Source organism: Pistacia vera, unplaced genomic scaffold (assembly GCF_008641045.1).
Source record: "Pistacia vera cultivar Batoury unplaced genomic scaffold, PisVer_v2 Contig837, whole genome shotgun sequence".
NCBI classification, from domain to species: domain Eukaryota; kingdom Viridiplantae; phylum Streptophyta; class Magnoliopsida; order Sapindales; family Anacardiaceae; genus Pistacia; species Pistacia vera.
Window position 1 is genome coordinate 62,238 of NW_022196709.1, and position 21,594 is coordinate 83,831.

General features: G+C 38.1%; 1 protein-coding gene and 2 pseudogenes across 1 annotated transcript; all 3 read left to right on the forward strand.

The window, feature by feature from the left end:
- Positions 1 to 3,305: 3,305 nt before the first annotated feature.
- On the forward strand, positions 3,306 to 5,929 carry LOC116118077 (annotated as a pseudogene).
- Positions 5,930 to 9,970: 4,041 nt separating this feature from the next.
- LOC116118078 lies at positions 9,971 to 12,597 on the forward strand (annotated as a pseudogene).
- Positions 12,598 to 16,663: 4,066 nt separating this feature from the next.
- Positions 16,664 to 19,624, forward strand: LOC116118088 (importin subunit beta-1). The gene is made up of 2 exons (XM_031404063.1): positions 16,664 to 19,089; positions 19,185 to 19,624. Exons 1-2 carry the CDS (start codon positions 16,673 to 16,675, stop codon positions 19,381 to 19,383), a joined length of 2,616 nt encoding a protein of 871 aa, XP_031259923.1. The 5' UTR covers positions 16,664 to 16,672; the 3' UTR covers positions 19,384 to 19,624.
- Positions 19,625 to 21,594: the final 1,970 nt, after the last annotated feature.

Here is a 21,594-nt window from a genome sequence, read left to right on the forward strand (position 1 = left end):
GTATGAGAAGTTGTATGGAGATGTGGTGTATTATTCATTTAGATTAGAAATAAGCTCGATACAATTTGTAGTGACTTATTAGGGTTTTCAACTATGTGATCAATCAATCAATGAGCTAACACAATCTTACAATAAACATGCAATCAATTCCAGAGATTAAGTAAAACATGAAAGAACATATAGAAATGACACAGGGGATTTATAGTGGTTCGGCTAAGGTAGCCTATATCCACTTTTCAAGGCACACTATAGGGTATTTCATATATCAAGGAAACCAAGATATAGAGAGTATACAACCAGAGAAATACAAGAAAGAAACACACCCGATTAAGCCCTCTCACAACTCTTTTCTCTCACATATATTGGTATGATTTTATACAGGAGGGACTTGTTGAGATCCTCAACTGTCCAGTATGATCTGCAATCGATTGGAGAAGATGGGCATTAGAATCTCTGTCATGAACGAAGAGTTAGGGCAAAATGGGACCAGAGAGAAAGAGAGATGAGCTTTGAATTTGTTGCACAGAATGGGTTTCGAGTGCCAGATAGGGACACTAAGTGATAGCCAAAACGACGCCGTCTTAGTTTAGTGTGAATGTTTCTGATTGATGCTGACTCCCACTGGCAATTCAAGCCACTCATCATCTCATCATCATCATCATCATTATTATATATATAATATATATAAACCGAAAGGAGGGGACTCCCCTCCAACTCCAACTCCCAAGCAAAACACCTTGGGGCAGGTCAAGGCAGCAACAAAACAAGAAGCAAAAAAACAAAACAAAAGATCCTTTATGATCAAAGCCGAATCAAGAAAGAAACTCCATAGTCCAGCTATCCCCTTTATTCCATAATTCGCAATGGTTCCCTCTAAAAACACAACACGAATTGCAAACAAAAGAATCGGCCATTTCCTTCACCATGCCTAACCAAACAAAGCAAAAGCAAAACATAGGCATTCTTGTGAAGAGTTTACCAACAGACAAGCACATAATTGGTTTTTTCAGGATTTACTTACATTTAAACAATAGAAGGGAGAGGGAGAGAGGAAATGGTGGGGAGGAGGAGCTCGAGGAAGGGGTGGAGGAGGAAATGGTGGTAGGTTTGGTGGAGGTGCAAGTGGTATGATTCCGGCCGAACTGCACATGTCGGATGCAATTTTGGCCAAACCGCACTCCGCCAAATGCGATTTGGCCGAAATCACACCGACCTAGTAGAATCACCCAAATCTGATACGATTCCATGGAATCGCCTCAGTGTGTGCGATTTAGATGGATGGGAAGATGAAGAAGTGAAGACGAGAAGAGTGGGAGTGAAGATGGGGGGGAGGAGGGGGAGAGAAAGTGAAAGGGAGGAGAAAGGAAAAAAAAAATAGAGAGAGAGAGGAGGCGAAGAGATGAAGTGATGAGAGGGAAAGAAAGAGAAAATGGGTAAAAGATAATAATAAATAAGAAAAAATGGGATTTATGAATATAAAAAAGTCGAAATTACCCTTAAAGATGAAAGAACTCAATAATGTCATATCAATTGGCAATGGACCGGGCGGGACTGGGTATGATAGGTAAAGCCCGACTCATGACAAAGGCCCAAGCCCGGCCCGAGCCCACACGGGTAGATAGGTAAAGCCCAAGCCAGCCCGACGGGTTTTTTTGTAACCTCAGACCCGGCCCAAGCTCGCCATTTTTATACTATGAATTTTTAATATTAATAATACAATTTTTTTTTATAGTTTTAATTCTAAACATAGTTTTTAAATTATTATTTTTGAATATTCATCAAATGGGATGAGATAGGGATGAGAAAAATGGGTATATATATATCGTAATCTTGTAATTAAATATTAGTATAAAGTAATTTAGTAAAATTAATACTAAACTAGCCAGGCCGGCCGGGCCTGAACATGGGTAAGCCAACCCTTTTCGGGCCGGTCGGGTACTCGAAAATATCAGGCCATTGCAATCTCTAATTTGTCATTTCAAAACTTTTGGGTAACAATTTACGTTTGAGACAAACTCTGGGTAAGTATAAGTCGTTCCTCCCAAATTGTATCTTAAAATTTAAAATGATTTAAGATGATGAATAAATCAAAATGAGCTCTTTGCTTACTTCCTGATTAAGGTAAAAAGTGAGGGTGTAGGAAACAATTAAAGTAGACCATCAGTATGCGTAACTCCCTCGAATTTTAACACATAATATACAGATTAGAATTATGCAAGCACAGTTAGCTTCACATCCGCGTCTTCAAATCTTTCTTCTCTCCTTCTGTCTCTCTCTAGGGTTTCAGTACGCGCCGTTCACTCTTCTGAATCAGTGTCAGCATTGCCACCATCAGGTTCTACACTCGCAGGTGATTTTATCATTCGTCTTTTGAATTCCGGGTCATGCTATTCAATAATCAGCATTCGGTCGATTTTCAATCTGTTGATCACTTTTAATTTGGACGAATTCGATATTCGATCTGAAATTTTCCGCTAATTTAGCTGTATAGTTACTGTTTCACTCGTTAATTTATTAGTTTATGTTTGATTATTTTGATCCAATTGTAAGATTTTTTGGATCCAATCTGATTTGATCTTTTATTTTATTAATAAATTTAGGGGTTAATGGATCGAGATTTAAATTTATTATAGATTTAGTGAGCTTTATGGTTCATATAGAATTTTTCCCATTATATGTTGATTGATATTCATTTTTACTGTACTTTAATTTAATTTTGGCACGAGAATTACATATTAATATATTTGATGTGATTGATAAACATGAAGCACATAGTTCTCTGATTTTGTATGTTATTTTTCTGATAGTATGAGAGTGTAGTTGTGTTGATTTGTTTATTTATATATTCGTTGTAAAGATTGGGTTTTGATTTATGTCTTGATTGCTACTAAGGGTTTGATTTCTAATCATAGATTAGTTGTTTGGTTTCTGTGGAAACAATATGTATATAGATGATTTTTGTGTTAGAGTTGTGCAAACTTGATACTGTGTTTGATTATTAATTTATCTATTTATTCTGCTGAATTTGTTTTGAACTTTCTCCCATTCATGTCTATAAGTTTAGTATATATTATGTGTTGAAAGGATAAATAACTTTTAACCTGTCCATTGAAACTATAATTCTGCTCCTTTAACGGTATTTGTACAATTGGTCATTTTATCATATTTATTCTATGTTCTTTTAGTCTTTATTGGTTGGTTTTTGATTTGAGAATGTGTGTCTATGCTTGTGCTTTTTTTTTAAGTGTAGTTAGTTTTGAAGACAATGCAATGACTGATTAGATAATTGATGCTTCAGATAAAATATGGCAATGGAAGTTACCCAGGTTCTTTGAATGCACAATCAATAGATGGAACTGTGCGGAAGCATGCAGAAGATAGTTTGAAGCAGTTTCAGGAGCAAAATCTTCCAGTTTCTTACTGTCTCTCTCTGGGGAGTTAGCAAAGATGACAAACCTATTGATAGCCGTAAATTAGCCGGTTGATACTTAAAAATGCCTTGGATGCCAAGGAGCAACAGAAAATTTGAACTAGTGCAAAGATGGTGTCATTGGATGTCAATGTGAAGACTCAGATCAAGGCATGCTTGTTGAAGACCCTGACATCTCCTGTACCTGATGCTCGGTCAACTGCATCTCAAGTTATTGCCAAGATTGCAGGCATGGTGTGCCACAGAAACAATGGCCTGAGCTGATAGGTTCACTTTATCAAATATTCACCGCTGCCTGCTCATGTTAAGCAAGCCACTTGAAAACTGGTATTTATGTGAGGAAGTGTCACCTGATGTTGTAGGATCAAGATCATGTAAATAAATACTTACTGCTGTGGTTCAAGGTATGAATGCTAATGAAGGGAACAATGATGTTCGGCTTGCTGCTACCCGAGCTTTGTACAATGCCCTGAGCTTTGCTCAGGCAAACTTTAGCAATCATGGACGTGATTATATCATGAGGGTGGTTTGTGAGGCAACACAATCCACAGATTTGAAGATAAGACAGTCAGCTTTGGTGTCTTGTCTCCATTTCATCGACTACATATGAGAAATGGCACCATATGCAGGATATTTATGCATCACGGCAAAGGCTGTAAGAGAAGATGAGGAACCTGTTGCGCTTCAAGCCATGAGTTCTGGAGTTCAATTTGTGATGAAGAAATAGATATTTTGGAAGAGTATGGGGGTGATTTTATGGGGACTCGACACCTTGCTTTTACTTATTAAGCAGGCACTTCCTGCACTTGTCCCAATGCTTTTGGAGACACTCCTTAAGCAAGGAGGATCAGGATCAGGATGAGGGGGCTTGGAATATGCAATGGCTGGGGTACCTGTCTGGGTTTGGTTGCACGGACAGTTGGATGATATAGTTCCCCTGTCATCCCTTCATTGAAGAGAACAAACGAAACCAGACTGGAGGCAAAGGGAGGCAGCCACTTATGCTTTGGTTCAATCTTGGGGGTCCTTCACCGACAAGTTAGTACATGTTGTTAATGTTGCTTTAACCTTCATGCTCAATGTCTTAACAAAGGATCCAAACAACCATGTGAAAGACACTTCTCGCTTGGACCTTGGAAGGATTTTTTGAATTCCTTCACGGTTAAACCATAGAACACCCCAATTACGCCAGCAAATTGCCAACAGATCATCACAGTTCTGCTGCAGAGTATGAAAGACACTCCAAATGTTGCTGAGAAGGCCTGTGGTGCTCTCTTTTCTTGCCCAAGGTTATGAGGATGTGGGTCCATCATCTCTTGACTCCTTTTTCCAGGAAATTGTTCAGTCCCTTCTCACTGTTACTCACAGAGAAGATGCTGGGGAGTCACGATTAAGGAGCTGATATGAAACATTGAATGAGGGGTTAGGTTTCGACGATGAAACAGCACCCATGGTGTTGCAACTGGTACCGCATCATGATGGAGCTTCAAGACTCTTGAGGGGGCAGAAACTCTCATCTGATGAGAGAGAAAAACAGAGTGAGTTACAAGGACTCCTTTGTGGTTGCTTACAGGTCATTATTCGAAGCTAGGGTCAGCAGAGCCAACTAAGTATGTCTTCATGCAGTATGAGATCAGATATGGGACTTTTCCTGAGAGTTTTTGCTTGCAGAAGTGCAACGTCCATGAGGAGGCCATGCTGCATTGGAGCCTTGCCTATGTACAGGCCCTGATTTTGCAAAATACATGCCAGGTTCTATAATATTGGAATGGGTCTTCAGAATTTTGAGGAGTATCAAGGTGTGCTGTTACTGTGGGTGTGGTGGGAGATATTTGCAGAGCATTGGAGGAAAAAAATTCTCCTTATGTGATGGGATTATGACACACTTCTCAAAGATTTATCAAGCAACCAGCTGCACCGATCTGTAAAGCCACCCATATTTTCATGCTTTGGTGATATCGCACTGGCAATAGGAGAAAACTTGAGAAGTACTTAATGTATGCCATGCCCATGCTCCAGAGTGCAGCAGATTTGTTGCCCACACATCGGGTGTGATGGTGATATGACAGAGTACACTAATTCTCTGAGAAACGGGATATTGGAGGCATATTCTGGGATTTTCAAGGGTTTAAGAACTCTCCAAAAACCCAGCTCTGATTCCTATGGCTCATATCCTTCAGTTCTTGGATAGCATATACATGGAGAAAGACATGTGAGTTATACTAAAAAAACCTTTAGTATCCACACTTTGATACAGTAATATATATATTTTATGGTTAATAATCTTTTATCATTCAACGTAGGGATGAAGTGGTGATGAAGACAGCTATGGGCTTCCTGGAGATCTTGCAGATACACTGGGAAGTAATGCAGGTTCTTTGATTCAGCAGTCTCTTCAAGCAAAGACTTTTTAAATGAATGCTTGTCTTCCGATGACCATATGATTAAGAATCTGCTGAGTGGGCCAAGTTGGCCATTAGTAAGGCCATTTCTGTTTGAGGCTATTGCCACTGGCATAGTCTTTTCTTTTACAAGTCCCTGCATGCATTGGGGGGTGTTGAGTTGGGGTCAAGGATTGCATTTGTCAGGTCATCACCATATTCAGACAACAGAAGTCATTGTTCTTCTTGTGTTGCTAACTCTTGCATCAGCACCATGGGGTTGGTTGTTGTTAAGTCATGGAGGAGTAGGTGGTGGCAGGGTCGCTGAGTCGGTGAATCCTCCCTAAAAAAACTTGAAAAAAAAAATTATTGTTGATCAAGGAGGATTGGAGTCGGAGAGTAAGAGAAGCAGCTAATAGCGACATGCTGATTATACAAGACTAATACATCATCAGTGGTAGATTTGTTGGCCCTTGTGGGCAGCACCAAAATTTTATTAGAGATAACACCTTATTGGTGTGCATTCCCCACATGGTTATAGGTGGCCGGAATGAACGACAGTGAGGAGTTGGTTCAAGTGTTGCGACACTTGAAAGAGCACTGGCGTTTTGAAAATCTTCTTCCTTCACCCAGTTCTGATTATTGATTTTCCTTAACTTGAGTCCGCATCGTCTGTCATGGTCGGGTTGTATTTGATCTCCTACATCTTATTTTTGCAAAGTTGGTGGGAATGGGTTTCACCCAAAATTGAGATCATAACAGTTTGCATTTTGTTGCATCATTCATATTTATCATTGTTAGTCAAAAAGGTCCAATACATGCATTCATTCATAAAGGTTTTATTAATTATTATTTGTCTTGTTTAATTTTTATCAAAGTACAGGATTTTATTTTATTTGAGGTTAAGATTGTGTAATCATAGTTTGTATTTGCGTTTGTAGAGGGAGTGGTATATTGAAATGTCACGAATTGTGATGACATTTATAGGTGTGAATGAGGCAGTGTATTTGTGGTCTTGCCTCATATCATATTCATATGTTATTTTTCAAGTGATGTTATGAAATTAAATGGATTTTTGTGAATTCTTTTTTTGGTTTAGTGATGTTTAGTCGTTGATGTGTTATACTAGTGTCAATATATTTTGTATAAATTAATTTGGAAATGAATAAGTTGCTTTAAGAATAATTTTAATCCATGTTTAATTTTCCAGCCTTGAAGGCCATTTCAATGTAAAGTAATATTCTATGTACATTAAAACCTAATTGTTTTATAATTCGACTGAGATTTTTTAATTTAACTTTTCTACCTATTAAGATTAGAGAATTTCTTTTTTTTTTTTTTTTGTTAAGAAAAAGAGCGATAACTGAAAGCCCCCACGAACTTAATCATCACCTGGATTTATATTGAGATTGGAGATGAATATATTTTTTAACAATGGAATGGATTAATATAGATTTCAAAATATAAGAAAAGAGAATTAAGTACGTTTGAAATAATATTAAGGGGAAACAACTTACACCTACCCAAGGTTTGGCAAAACAACGATTGGTATCCAAAAGGTTTCAAAACGACAAACAGGTATTTTCCGTTAGTGAAAAGACTAGAATGCCTTTTGAGAAATATTAGTCTATTTTTTTAATTATTTTTAGACCCTTTAAGTTTATTAATTTCATCAAATACCCCCAGAAAAAAGTTTAAAAATTAACAAAAATATCCCCATCCACCCATACTTGCCAGATTCCGACGGCCACCGCTGGTGGTAGCCAGAATCTGTTACAACGGTCTACGCTACCACTAGAAATGGTCGGTAATTCACCGATCTGGCCTTTTCTGGCCAGATCTGGCCGTCGACGGTCGCAACACTTCAGCAACGGCTAAAGATGTGGCCGTCGTTGACAATCAACGACGACCATTTCTTTGGCCATCAATTTCCGGCTAGATTTGGCCTTTTCACGTCAGATCTGACCGGAAAAAGCCAAATCTGTGAATTACCAGCTATTTACGGTGGTGGCGTAGACTGTTGTGACAGATTCCGGCTACCACCGGCGGTGGCTGCCGGAATCTGGCAAGTATGGGTGAGTGAGGGTGTTTTTGTTAATTTTTAAACTTTTTTCTGGGGGTATTTATGGAATTAATAAACTTAAGGGGTCTAAAATTAATTAAAAAAATAGACTAATATTTCTTAAAGGGCATTCTAGTCTTTTCACTAATGAAAGGTACTTGTTTGTCATTTTGAAACCTTTTGGATACCAATCGTCGTTTCGCCAAACCTTGGGTAGGTATAAGCCGTTCGGCCTAATATTAAATTGATTTTTCAAATAATTCACAGATTTATTTTTGGGTTTGTCACGTGGTTTTGCCTGTGCAATGTTATTTTTTGATAATAAATAATTTATTGAGAATATGTAGTGGGTATAAATAACTCGCCCTTTTTATGATTGAGTGAGCCGTGTATATATATATATTGTGCTGAAATTAAAGATACGTAGAATTAAAATTCCATGAAATCCTTCAAAAAATTAGACAACACCGGGTACTTTAAAAAAATGAATCCTTCAATTGTCCAAAAAGAAACTACCCTTATTTTAAGTAAAATATTACGAACACTACCCTTTTAAAGTAATCCTTAAACTTGCGTATGTTATTGACTGTGTATCTTCCTCAAAACTTTTGGTATAAAAATCCATTAATGCTATGTAGACCGAATTTTGTATTGAAGGATGTGATATCCAATCAGACGTGATTACGTTGGAGACAAAACAAGTCTTTCGTGAATGAATGATCGTCCAATAATTATGGACGTCCCTCCATATTTTATAGATGGTTGTTCATCACGAATAGACGAAAATGCACAAAAATATTAGTAAACTCTCATCCATATTATATGAACAGATGTCCATTTATCGTGGATGAGCATCACTTCGTATGGACGCCCGTCCATAAAATTATAAAAATAAAACATGTGGCGATGGTTTTTTTTACGTAAACTGGATGCTTTTTTCTTTCTTATTTTCTTTCTTCCACTTCAAAAACTACTCTTTTCTTCTTCCCTTTAATCTCTTCCATCTCTAAAATCTTGTATAAAAGTGACTGACATAATCCCGCTGAAGTAGTTCTCTTCAAAGTTGAAACAACCCAACTCTTTTCCTCATGTCAGCATTGCCCCCATCAGGTTCTACACTCGCAGGTGATTTTTCATTTCGTCTTTTGAATTCCGGGTCATGCTATCAATATCAGCATTCGGCATTCGGTCGATTTCAATCTGTTGATCACTTTAATTTGGACGAATTCGATATTCGATCTGAAATTTTCCGCTAATTTAGCTGTATAGTTACTGTTTCACTCGTTAATTTTAGTTTATGTATTGATTATTTTGATCCAATTGTAAGATTTTTTGGATCCAATCTGATTTGATCTTTATATTATTTAATAAATTTAGGGGTTTTAATGGATCGAGATTTAAATTATTATAGATTTAGTGAGCTTTATGGTTCATATAGAATTTTATCCAATTAATTTATTTGATTGATTTATTCATTTTACTGTACTTTAATTTAATTTTGGCACGAGAATTACATATTAATAATTTATGATTGATTGATTGATTAAACTGACCACATAGTTCTCTGATTTTGTTATGTTATTTTTCTGATAGTATGAGATGTATTGTTGTGTTGATATTGTTTATTTATATATTCGTTGTAAAGATTGTGTTTTGATTTATGTCTTGATTGTACTACTAGGGTTTGATTTCTATCATAGTATGTTTTGGTTTCTGTGGAACAATTGTATATAGATGATTTTTGTGTTAGGTTTGTGCAAACTTGATACTGTTGTTGATTATTAATTTATCTATTTATTCTGCTGAATTTGTTTTGAACTTTCCCCATTCATTGTCTATAAGTTTATGATTACTTTATGTTTTGAAAGGATAAATAACTTTTAACCTGGTCCATTGAAACTATTAAATTCTGCTCCTTTAACGGTATTTGTACAATTGGTCATTTTATCATATTTATTCTATGTTCTTTTAGTTCTTTATTGGTTGGGTTTTTGGATTTGAGAATTTGTGTCTATGCTTGTGCCTTTTTTTTTCTAAGTGTAGTTAGTTTTGAAGACAATGCATCTGACTGTTTAGATAATGATGCTTTCAGATAAAATGGCAATGGAAGTTACCCAGGTTCTTTTGAATGCACAATCAATAGATGGAACTGTGGCGGAAGCATGCAGAAATAGTTTGAAGCAGTTTCAGGAGCAAAATCTTCCCAGTTTCTTACTGTCTCTCTCTGGGGATGTAGCAATGTGACAAACCTATTGATAGCCGTAAATTAGCATTTTTGATACTTAAAAATGCCTTGGATGCCAAGAGCAACACGAAAATTTGACCTAGTGCAAAGATGGCTGTCATTGGATGTCAATGTGAAGACTCAGATCAAGGCATGCTTGTTGAAGACCCTGACATCTCCTGACCTGATGCTCGGCAACTGCATCTCAAGTTATTGCCAAGATTGCAGGCATTGAGTTGCCACAGAAACAATGGCCTGAGCTGATAGTTCACTTTATCAAATATTCCCAGCTGCCTGCTCATGTTAACAAGCCACTTTAGAAACACTGGGTATTTATGTGAGGAAGTGTCCCTGATGTTGTAGATCAAGATCATGTAAATAAATACTTCCTGCTGTGGTTCAAGGTATGAATGCTAATGAAGGGAACAATGATGTTCGGCTTGCTGCTACCAGCTTTGTACAATGCCCTGAGCTTTGCTCAGGCAACTTTAGCAATGACATGGACGTGATTATATCATGAGGGTGGTTGTGAGGCAACACAATCCACAGATTTGAAGATAAGACAGTCAGCTTTTGAGTGTTTGTCTCCATTTCATCGACATACTATGAGAAATTAGCACCTTATATGCAGGATATTTTAGCATCACGGCAAAGGCTGTAAGAGAAATGAGGAACCTGTTGCGCTTCAAGCCATTGAGTTCTGGAGTTCAATTTGTGATGAAGAAATAGATATTTGGAAGAGTATGGGTGATTTTACGGGGGACTCTGACATTCCTTGCTTTTACTTTATTAAGCAGGCACTTCCTGCACTTGTCCCAACTTTTGGAGACACTCCTTAGCAAGAGGAGGATCAGGATCAGGATGGGGGGCTTGGAATATTGCAATGGCTGGGGTACCTGTCTGGTTTGGTTGCACGGACAGTTGGAGATGATATAGTTCCCCTTGTCCCCTTCATTGAAGAGACATAACAAACCAGACTGAGGCAAAGGGCAGCCACTTATGCTTTTGGTTCAATCTTGGAGGGTCCTTCACCTGACAAGTTAGTACATGTTGTTAATGTTGCTTTAACCTTCTGCTCAATGCTTTAACAAAGGATCCAAACACCATGTGAAAGACACTCTGCTTGGACCCTTGGAAGGATTTTTGAATTCCTTCACGGTTCAACCATAGAATCCACCCATAATTACGCACCAAATTGCCACAGATCATCACAGTTCTGCTGACAGTATGAAAGACACTCCAAATGTTGCTGAGAAGGCCTGTGGTCTCTCTATTTCTTGCCCAAGGTTATGAGGATGTTGGGTCCATCTCTCCTCTGACTCCCTTTTTCCAGGAATTGTTCGTCCTTCTCACTGTTCTCACGAGAAGATGCTGGGAGTCACGATTAAGGACTGCTGCATATGAAACATTGATGAGGTGGTTAGGTGTCTTCGACTGATGAAACACACCCATGGTGTTGCAACTGGTACCTGTCATCATGATGGAGCTTCACAAAACTCTTGAGGGGCAGAAACTCTCATCTGATAGAGAGAAAAACAGAGTGAGTTACAAGGACTCCTTTGTGGTTGCTTACAGGTCATTATTCAGAACTAGGGTCAGCAGAGCCAACTAAGTATGTCTTCATGCAGTATGCAGATCAGATAATGGGACTTTTCCTGAGAGTTTTTGCTTGCAGAATTGCAACTGTCCATGAGGAGCCATGCTTGCCATTGGAGCCCTTGCCTATGCTACAGGCCCTGATTTTGAAAATACATGCCAGAGTTCTATAAATATTTGGAAATGGTCTTCAGAATTTTGAGGAGTATCAAGTGTGTGCTGTACTGTGGGTGTGGTGGAGATATTGCAGAGCATTGGAGGAAAAAATTCTTCCTTATTGTGATGGGATTATGACACAACTTCTCAAAGATTTATCAAGCAACCAGCTGCACGATCTGTAACCACCCATATTTTCATGCTTGGGTGATATCGCACTGGCAATAGGAGAAAACTTTGAGAAGTACTTATGTATGCCATGCCCATGCCCAGAGTGCAGCAGATTTGTCTGCCCCACATCGGGTGCGATGATGTATGACAGAGTACACTAATCTCTCAGAAACGGATATTGGAGGCATATTCTGGGATTTTCCAAGGGTTTAAGAACTCTCCAAAAACCCAGCCTTGATTCCTTATGCACCTCATTCCTTCAGTCTTGGATAGCATATACATGGGAAGACATGTGAGTTATACTAAAAAAACCTTTGTATCCTACACTTTGATACAGTAATATTATACTTTTATGGTTATAATCTTTTATCATTCAACTGTAGGGATGAAGTGGTGATGAAGACAGCTATGGGCTTCTTGGAGATCTTGCAGATACACTGGGAAGTAATGCAGTTTCTTTGATGCAGTCTCTTTCAGCAAAGACTTTTTAAATGAATGCTTGTCTTCCGATGACCATATGATTAAAGAACTCTCTGAGTGGGCCAAGTTGGCCATTAGTAAGGCCATTTCTGTTTGAGGCTATTGCCACTGTGCATAGTCTTTTCCTTTTCCAAGTCCCTGCATGCTTTGGGTGTGTTGAGTTGGGGTCAAGGATTGCATTTGTCAGGTCATCACCATATTCAGACAACAAGTCATTGTTCTTCTTGTTGTTGCTAACTCTTGCATCAGCACCATGGGGTCGGGTTGTTGTTAAGTCATGGAGGAAGTAGGTGGTGGCAGTGTCGCTGAAGTCGGTGAATTCCTCCATAAAAAAACTTGAAAAAAAAATTATGTTATCAAGGAGGATTGGAGTCGGAGAGTAAGAGAAGCAGCTAATAGCGACATGCTGATTTACAAGACTAATACATCATCATGGTAGATTTGTTGGCCCTTGTGGGCAGCACCAAATTTTATTAGAGATAACACCTATTGGTGTGCATTCCCACATGGTTATGGTGGCCGGAATGAACGACAGTGAGGAGTTGGTTCAAGTGTTGCGACACTTGAAAGGCACTGGCGTTTTGAAAATCTTCTTCCTTCACCCTTCTTTATTGATTTCCTTAACTTGAGTCCGCATCGTCTCATGGCGGGTTTTTACAAGATATGATTGGCTAATTTAAAGTTAAAATTAAACTTTTACCCAATCACATCTTACCACATAATGTTGTATGAGAAATGTTGTATGGAAATGATGTATGTGTAGTATTATTCATTTAGATTAGAACTAAGCTCTGATACCAATTTGTAGTGACTTATTAGGGTTTTCAACTATGTTGATCAAATCAATCAATGAGCTAACACAATCTTATCAATAAACATGCAATCAATTCCAGAGATTAAGTAAAACATGAAAGAACATAATAGAAATTGACACAGGGGATTTATAGTGGTTCGGCTAAGGTAGCCTATATCCACTTTTCAAGGCACACTATAGGGTATTTCATTAATCAAGGAAACCAAGATTATAGAGAGTATACAACCAGAGAAATACAAGAAAGAACACACCCGATTAAGCCCTCTCACAACTCTGTTTTCTCTCACATATATTGGTATGATTTTATACAGATGAGGACTTTGTTGAGCATCCTCCAACTGTCCAGTATGATCTGCAATCGATTGGAGAAGATGGGCATTAGAATCTTCTGTCATGAACGAAGAGTTAGGGCTAAAATGGGACCAGAGAGAAAGAGAGATGAGCTATGAATTTGTTGCAACAGAATGGGTTTCGAGTGCCAGATAGGGCACTTAAGTTTGATAGCCAAAACGACGCCGTCTTAGTTTAAGTTGAATTTGATTTCTTTGATTGATGCTGACTCCCCATGGCAATTTCAAGCCACATCATCATCATCATCATCATCATCATCATATATATATATATATATATATATATATAACCGAAAGGAGGGGACTCCCCTCCAACTCCAACTCTCCAAGCAAAACACCTTGGGGCAGGTCAAGGCAGCAACAAAACAAGAAGCAAAAATAAACAAAAACAAAAGATCCTTTATGATCAAAGCCGAATCAAGAAAGAAACTCCATAGTCCAGCTATCCCCTTTTATTCCATAATTCGCAATGGTTACCCTCTAAAAACACAACACGAATTGCAAACAAAAGAATCGGCCATTTCCTTCACCAATATGCCTAACCAAACAAAGCAAAAGCAAAACATAGGCATTCTTGTGAAGAGTTTCCACAACAGACAAGCACATAATTTGGTTTCTTCAAGGATTTACTTCACATTTAAACAATAGAAGGGAGAGGGAGAGAGGAAATGGTGGGGAGGAGGAGCTCGAGGAAGGGGTGGAGGAGGAAATGGTGGTAGGTTTGGTGGAGGTGCAAGTGGTATGATTCCGGCCGAACTGCACACTGTCGGATGCAATTTTGGCCAAACCGCACTCCGCCAAATGCGATTTGGCCGAAATCACACCCGACCTAAGTAGAATCACCCCAAATCTGATACGATTCCAGTTGGAATCGCATCAGTTAGGTGCGATTTAGATGGATGGGAAGATGAAGAAGATGAAGACGAGAAGAGTGGGAGATGAAGATGGGAGGAGGAGGAGGGGGAGAGAAAAGTGAAAGGGAGGAGAAAGGAAAAAAAAAAATAAGAGAGAGAAGAGGCGAAGAAGATGAAGTGATGAGAGGGAAAGAAAGAGAAAATGGAGTAAAAGATAATAAATAAATAAGAAAAAAATTTGGGATTTTATAGAATATAAAAAGTCGAAATTATCCCTTAAAGATGAAAGAACATCAATAATGTCATATCAATTGGCAATGGACCGGGCGGGACTGGGTATGATAGGTAAAGCCCGACTTCATGACAAAGGCCCAAGCCCGGCCCGAGCCCATCACGGGTATGATAGGTAAAGCCCAAGCCAAGCCCGACGGGTTTTTTGTAACCTCAGACCCGGCCCAAGCTCGCCCATTTTTATACTATGAATTTTTAAATATTAATAAATATCAATTTTTTTTTATAGTTTTAATTCTAAACATAGTTTTTAAATATTTATTTATTTTTGAATATTCATCAAATGGGATGAGATTAGGGATGGAAAAAATGGGTATATATATATCGGATAATCTTGTAATTAAATATATAGTATAAAGATAATTTAGTAAAATTAATACTAAACTAGCCAGGCCGGGCCGGGCCTGAACACTGGGTAAAGCCCAACCTTTTCGGGCCGGGCCGGGTACTCGAAAATATCAGGCCCATTGCCATCTCTAATTTGTCATTTCAAAACTTTTTGGGTAACAATTTACGTTTAGAGCAAACTCTGGGTAAGTATAAGTCGTTCCTCCCAAATTGTATCTTAAAATTTAAAAATGATTTTAAGATGATGAATAAATCAAAATGAGCTCTTTGCTTACTTCCTGATTAAGGTAAAAAGTGAGGGTGTAGGAAACAATTAAAGTAGACCATCAGTATGCGATAACTCCCTCGAATTTTAACCACTAATATACAGATTAGAATTATGCAAGCACAGCTTAGCTTCACATCCGCGTCTCTCACTATCTTTCTTCTCTCCTTCTGTCTCTCTCTTAGGGTTTCAGTACGCGCCGTTTCACTCTTCTGAATCAGTGTCAGCATTGCCACCATCAGGTTCTACACTCGCAGGTGATTTTATCATTTCGTCTTTTGAATTCCGGGTCATGCTATTCAATAATCAGCATTCGGTCGATTTTCAATCTGTTGATCACTTTTAATTTGGACGAATTCGATATTCGATCTGAAATTTTCCGCTAATTTAGCTGTATAGTTACTGTTTCACTCGTTAATTTATTAGTTTATTTATTGATTATTTTTATCCAATTGTAAGATTTTTTTGGATCCAATCTGATTTGATCTTTTATTATTATTTAATAAATTTAGGGGTTTTAATGGATCGAGATTTAAATTTATTATAGATTTTAGTGAGCTTTATGGTTCATATAGAATTTTATCCAATTAATTTATGTTGATTGATTTATTCATGTTTACTGTACTTTAATTTAATTTTGGCACGAGAATTACATATTAATAATATTATGATTGATTGATTGATTAAACATGATGCACATAGTTCTCTGATTTTGTTATGTTATTTTTCTGATAGTATGAGAGTGTAGTTGTGTTGATATTGTTTATTTATATATTCGTTGTAAAGATTGTGTTTTGATTTATGTCTTGATTGCTACTAAGGGTTTGATTTCTAATCATAGATTATGTTGTTTGGTTTCTGTGGAAACAATATGTATATAGATGATTTTTGTGTTAGAGTTGTGCAAACTTGATGCTGTTGTTGATTATTAATTTATCTATTTATTCTGCTGAATTTTGTTTTCAACTTTCTCCCATTCATTGTCTATAAGTTTAGTATTACTTTATGTGTTGAAAGGATAAATAACTTTTAACCTGGTCCATTGAAACTATTAAATTCTGCTCCTTTAACGGTATTTGTACAATTGGTCATTTTATCATATTTATTCTATGTTCTTTTAGTTCTTTATTGGTTTGGTTTTTGGATTTGAGAATTGTGTGTCTATGCTTGTGCCTTTTTTTTTCTAAGTGTAGTTAGTTTTGAAGACAATGCATCTGACTGATTAGATAATTGATGCTTTCAGATAAAATATGGCAATGGAAGTTACCCAGGTTCTTTTGAATGCACAATCAATAGATGGAACTGTGCGGAAGCATGCAGAAGATAGTTTGAAGCAGTTTCAGGAGCAAAATCTTCCCAGTTTCTTACTGTCTCTCTCTGGGGAGTTAGCAAATGATGACAAACCTATTGATAGCCGTAAATTAGCAGGTTTGATACTTAAAAATGCCTTGGATGCCAAGGAGCAACACAGAAAATTTGAACTAGTGCAAAGATGGCTGTCATTGGATGTCAATGTGAAGACTCAGATCAAGGCATGCTTGTTGAAGACCCTGACATCTCCTGTACCTGATGCTCGGTCAACTGCATCTCAAGTTATTGCCAAGATTGCAGGCATTGAGTTGCCACAGAAACAATGGCCTGAGCTGATAGGTTCACTTTTATCAAATATTCACCAGCTGCCTGCTCATGTTAAGCAAGCCACTTTAGAAACACTTGGGTATTTATGTGAGGAAGTGTCGCCTGATGTTGTAGATCAAGATCATGTAAATAAAATACTTACCGCTGTGGTTCAAGGTATGAATGCTAATGAAGGGAACAATGATGTTCGGCTTGCTGCTACCCGAGCTTTGTACAATGCCCTGAGCTTTGCTCAGGCAAACTTTAGCAATGACATGGAGCGTGATTATATCATGAGGGTGGTTTGTGAGGCAACACAATCCACAGATTTGAAGATAAGACAGGCAGCTTTTGAGTGTCTTGTCTCCATTTCATCGACATACTATGAGAAATTAGCACCTTATATGCAGGATATTTATAGCATCACGGCAAAGGCTGTAAGAGAAGATGAGGAACCTGTTGCGCTTCAAGCCATTGAGTTCTGGAGTTCAATTTGTGATGAAGAAATAGATATTTTGGAAGAGTATGGGGGTGATTTTACTGGGGACTCGGACATTCCTTGCTTTTACTTTATTAAGCAGGCACTTCCTGCACTTGTCCCAATGCTTTTGGAGACACTCCTTAAGCAAGAGGAGGATCAGGATCAGGATGAGGGGGCTTGGAATATTGCAATGGCTGGGGGTACCTGTCTGGGTTTGGTTGCACGGACAGTTGGAGATGATATAGTTCCCCTTGTCATCCCCTTCATTGAAGAGAACATAACGAAACCAGACTGGAGGCAAAGGGAGGCAGCCACTTATGCTTTTGGTTCAATCTTGGAGGGTCCTTCACCTGACAAGTTAGTACATGTTGTTAATGTTGCTTTAACCTTCATGCTCAATGCTTTAACAAAGGATCCAAACAACCATGTGAAAGACACTTCTGCTTGGACCCTTGGAAGGATTTTTGAATTCCTTCACGGTTCAACCATAGATACACCCATAATTACGCCAGCAAATTGCCAACAGATCATCACAGTTCTGCTGCAGAGTATGAAAGACACTCCAAATGTTGCTGAGAAGGCCTGTGGTGCTCTCTATTTTCTTGCCCAAGGTTATGAGGATGTGGGTCCATCATCTCCTCTGACTCCCTTTTTCCAGGAAATTGTTCAGTCCCTTCTCACTGTTACTCACAGAGAAGATGCTGGGGAGTCACGATTAAGGACTGCTGCATATGAAACATTGAATGAGGTGGTTAGGTCTTCGACTGATGAAACAGCACCCATGGTGTTGCAACTGGTACCTGTCATCATGATGGAGCTTCACAAGACTCTTGAGGGGCAGAAACTCTCATCTGATGAGAGAGAAAAACAGAGTGAGTTACAAGGACTCCTTTGTGGTTGCTTACAGGTGATTATTCAGAAGCTAGGGTCTGCAGAGCCAACTAAGTATGTCTTCATGCAGTATGCAGATCAGATAATGGGACTTTTCCTGAGAGTTTTTGCTTGCAGAAGTGCAACTGTCCATGAGGAGGCCATGCTTGCCATTGGAGCCCTTGCCTATGCTACAGGCCCTGATTTTGCAAAATACATGCCAGAGTTCTATAAATATTTGGAAATGGGTCTTCAGAATTTTGAGGAGTATCAAGTGTGTGCTGTTACTGTGGGTGTGGTGGGAGATATTTGCAGAGCATTGGAGGAAAAAATTCTTCCTTATTGTGATGGGATTATGACACAACTTCTCAAAGATTTATCAAGCAACCAGCTGCACCGATCTGTAAAGCCACCCATATTTTCATGCTTTGGTGATATCGCACTGGCAATAGGAGAAAACTTTGAGAAGTACTTAATGTATGCCATGCCCATGCTCCAGAGTGCAGCAGATTTGTCTGCCCACACATCGGGTGCTGATGATGATATGACAGAGTACACTAATTCTCTGAGAAACGGGATATTGGAGGCATATTCTGGGATTTTCCAAGGGTTTAAGAACTCTCCAAAAACCCAGCTCTTGATTCCTTATGCACCTCATATCCTTCAGTTCTTGGATAGCATATACATGGAGAAAGACATGTGAGTTATACTAAAAAAACCTTTAGTATCCTACACTTTGATACAGTATATATATATACTTTTATGGTTAATAATCTTTTATCATTCAACTGTAGGGATGAAGTGGTGATGAAGACAGCTATTGGGCTTCTTGGAGATCTTGCAGATACACTGGGAAGTAATGCAGGTTCTTTGATTCAGCAGTCTCTTTCAAGCAAAGACTTTTTAAATGAATGCTTGTCTTCCGATGACCATATGATTAAAGAATCTGCTGAGTGGGCCAAGTTGGCCATTAGTAAGGCCATTTCTGTTTGAGGCTATTGCCACTGTGCATAGTCTTTTCCTTTTACAAGTCCCTGCATGCATTTGGGTGTGTTGAGTTGGGGTCAAGGATTGCATTTGTCAGGTCATCACCATATTCAGACAACAGAAGTCATTGTTCTTCTTGTTGTTGCTAACTCTTGCATCAGCACCATGGGGTCGGGTTGTTTTTAAGTCATGGAGGAAGTAGGTGGTGGCAGTGTCGCTGAAGTCGGTGAATTCCTCCATAAAAAAACTTGAAAAAAACAATTATGTATCAAGGAGGATTGGAGTCGGGAGAGTAAGAGAAGCAGCTAATAGCGACATGCTGATTTACAAGACTAATACATCATCATGGTAGATTGTTGGCCCTTGTGGGCAGCACCAAATTTTATTAGAGATAACACCTATTGGTGTGCATTCCCACATGGTTATGGTGGCCGGAATGAACGACAGTGAGGAGTTGGTTCAAGTGTTGCGACACTTGAAAGGCACTGGCGTTTTGAAAATCTTCTTCCTTCACCCTTCTCTTATTGATTTTCCTTAACTTGAGTCCGCATCGTCTGTCATGGTCGGGTTGTTTATGATCTCCTACATCTTATTTTTGCAAAGTTGGTGGAATGGGTTTCACCCAAAATTGAGATCATAACAGTTTGCATTTTGTTGCATCATTCTATTTATCATTGTTAGTCAAAAAGGCCAATACATGCATTCATTCATAAAGGTTTTATTATTATTATTTGTCTTGTTTAATTTTTATCAAAGTACAGGATTTTATTTTATTTGAGGTTAAGATTGTGTATCATAGTTTGTATTTGCGTTTGTAGAGGGAGTGGTAGATGAAATGTCACGAATTGTGATGACATTTATAGGTGTGATGAGGCAGTGTATTTGTGGTCTTGCCTCATATCATATTCATATGTTATTTTTCTAGTGATGTTATGAAATTAAAGGATTTTTGTGAATTCTTTTTTGGTTTAGTGATGTTTAGTCTTTGATGTGTTATACTAGTGTCAATATATTTTGTATAATTAATTTGGAAATGAATATGTTGCTTTAAATATTTTAATTCATGTTTATTTTCCAGCCTTGAAGGCCATTTCAATGTAAATAATATTCTATGTACATTAAACCTAATTGTTTTATAATTCGACTGAGATTTTTTAATTTAACTTTTCTACTATTAAGATTAAGAATTTCTTTTTTTTTTTTTTGTTAAGAAAAAGAGCGATCCTGAAAGCCCCCACGAACTTATCATCACCTGGTTTATATTGAGATTGGAGATGAATATATTTTTAACAAGGAATGGATTATATAGATTTCAAAATATAAGAAAAGAGAATTAAGTACGTTTGAAATAATATTAAGGGGAACAACTTACACCCTCCCAAGGTTGGCAAAACACGATTGGTATCCAAAAGGTTTCAAAACGCACAAACCGGTATTTTCCGTTAGTGAAAGACTGAATGCCTTTGAGAAATATTAGTCTATTTTTTTATTATTTTTAGACCCTTTAAGTTTATTAATTTCATCAAACCCCCAAAAAAAGTTTAAAAATTAACAAAAATATCCCCATCCACCCATACTTGCCAGATTCCGACGGCCACCGCTGGTTGGTAGCCAGAATCTGTTACAACTTCTACTCTAACACTAGAAGGTCGGTATTCACCGATCTGGCCTTTTCTGCCTATCTGGCCGTCGTACGGTCGCAACACTTCAGCACGGCTGTAAAGATGTGGCCGTCGTTGACAATCAACGAAGACCATTCTTTGGCATCAATTCCGGCTAGATTTGGCCTTTTCACGTCAGATCTGACCGGAAAAAGCAAATCTGTGAATTACCAGTCTATTTACGGTGGTGGCGTAGACTGTTGTGACAGATTCCGGCTACCACCGGCGGTGGGCGCGGAATCTGGCAAGTTGGGTGAGTGAGGGTGTTTTGTTAATTTTAACTTTTTTCTGGGGTATTTATGGAATTAATAAACTTAAGGGGTCTAAAATTAATTAAAAAAATAGACTAATATTTCTTAAAGGGCATTCTCGTCTTTCACTAATGAAAGGTACTTGTTTGTCATTTGAAACCTTTTGGATACCAATCGTCGTTTCGCCAAACCTTGGGTAGGTATAAGCCTTCGGCCTAATATTAAATTGATTTTTCAAATAATCACAATTTTATTTTGGGGTTTGTCACGTGTTTTGCCTGTGCAATGTTATTTTTTGATAATAA

Bases quoted from the DNA above. Each gene is read 5' to 3' on its own strand.
- LOC116118088 (XM_031404063.1), top strand. From the start codon at position 16,673: ATGGCAATGGAAGTTACCCAGGTTCTTTTGAATGCACAATCAATAGAT. The intron at 19,090-19,184 runs GTGAGTTATACT...ATTCAACTGTAG, and splicing joins ATATACATGGAGAAAGACAT to GGATGAAGTGGTGATGAAGA.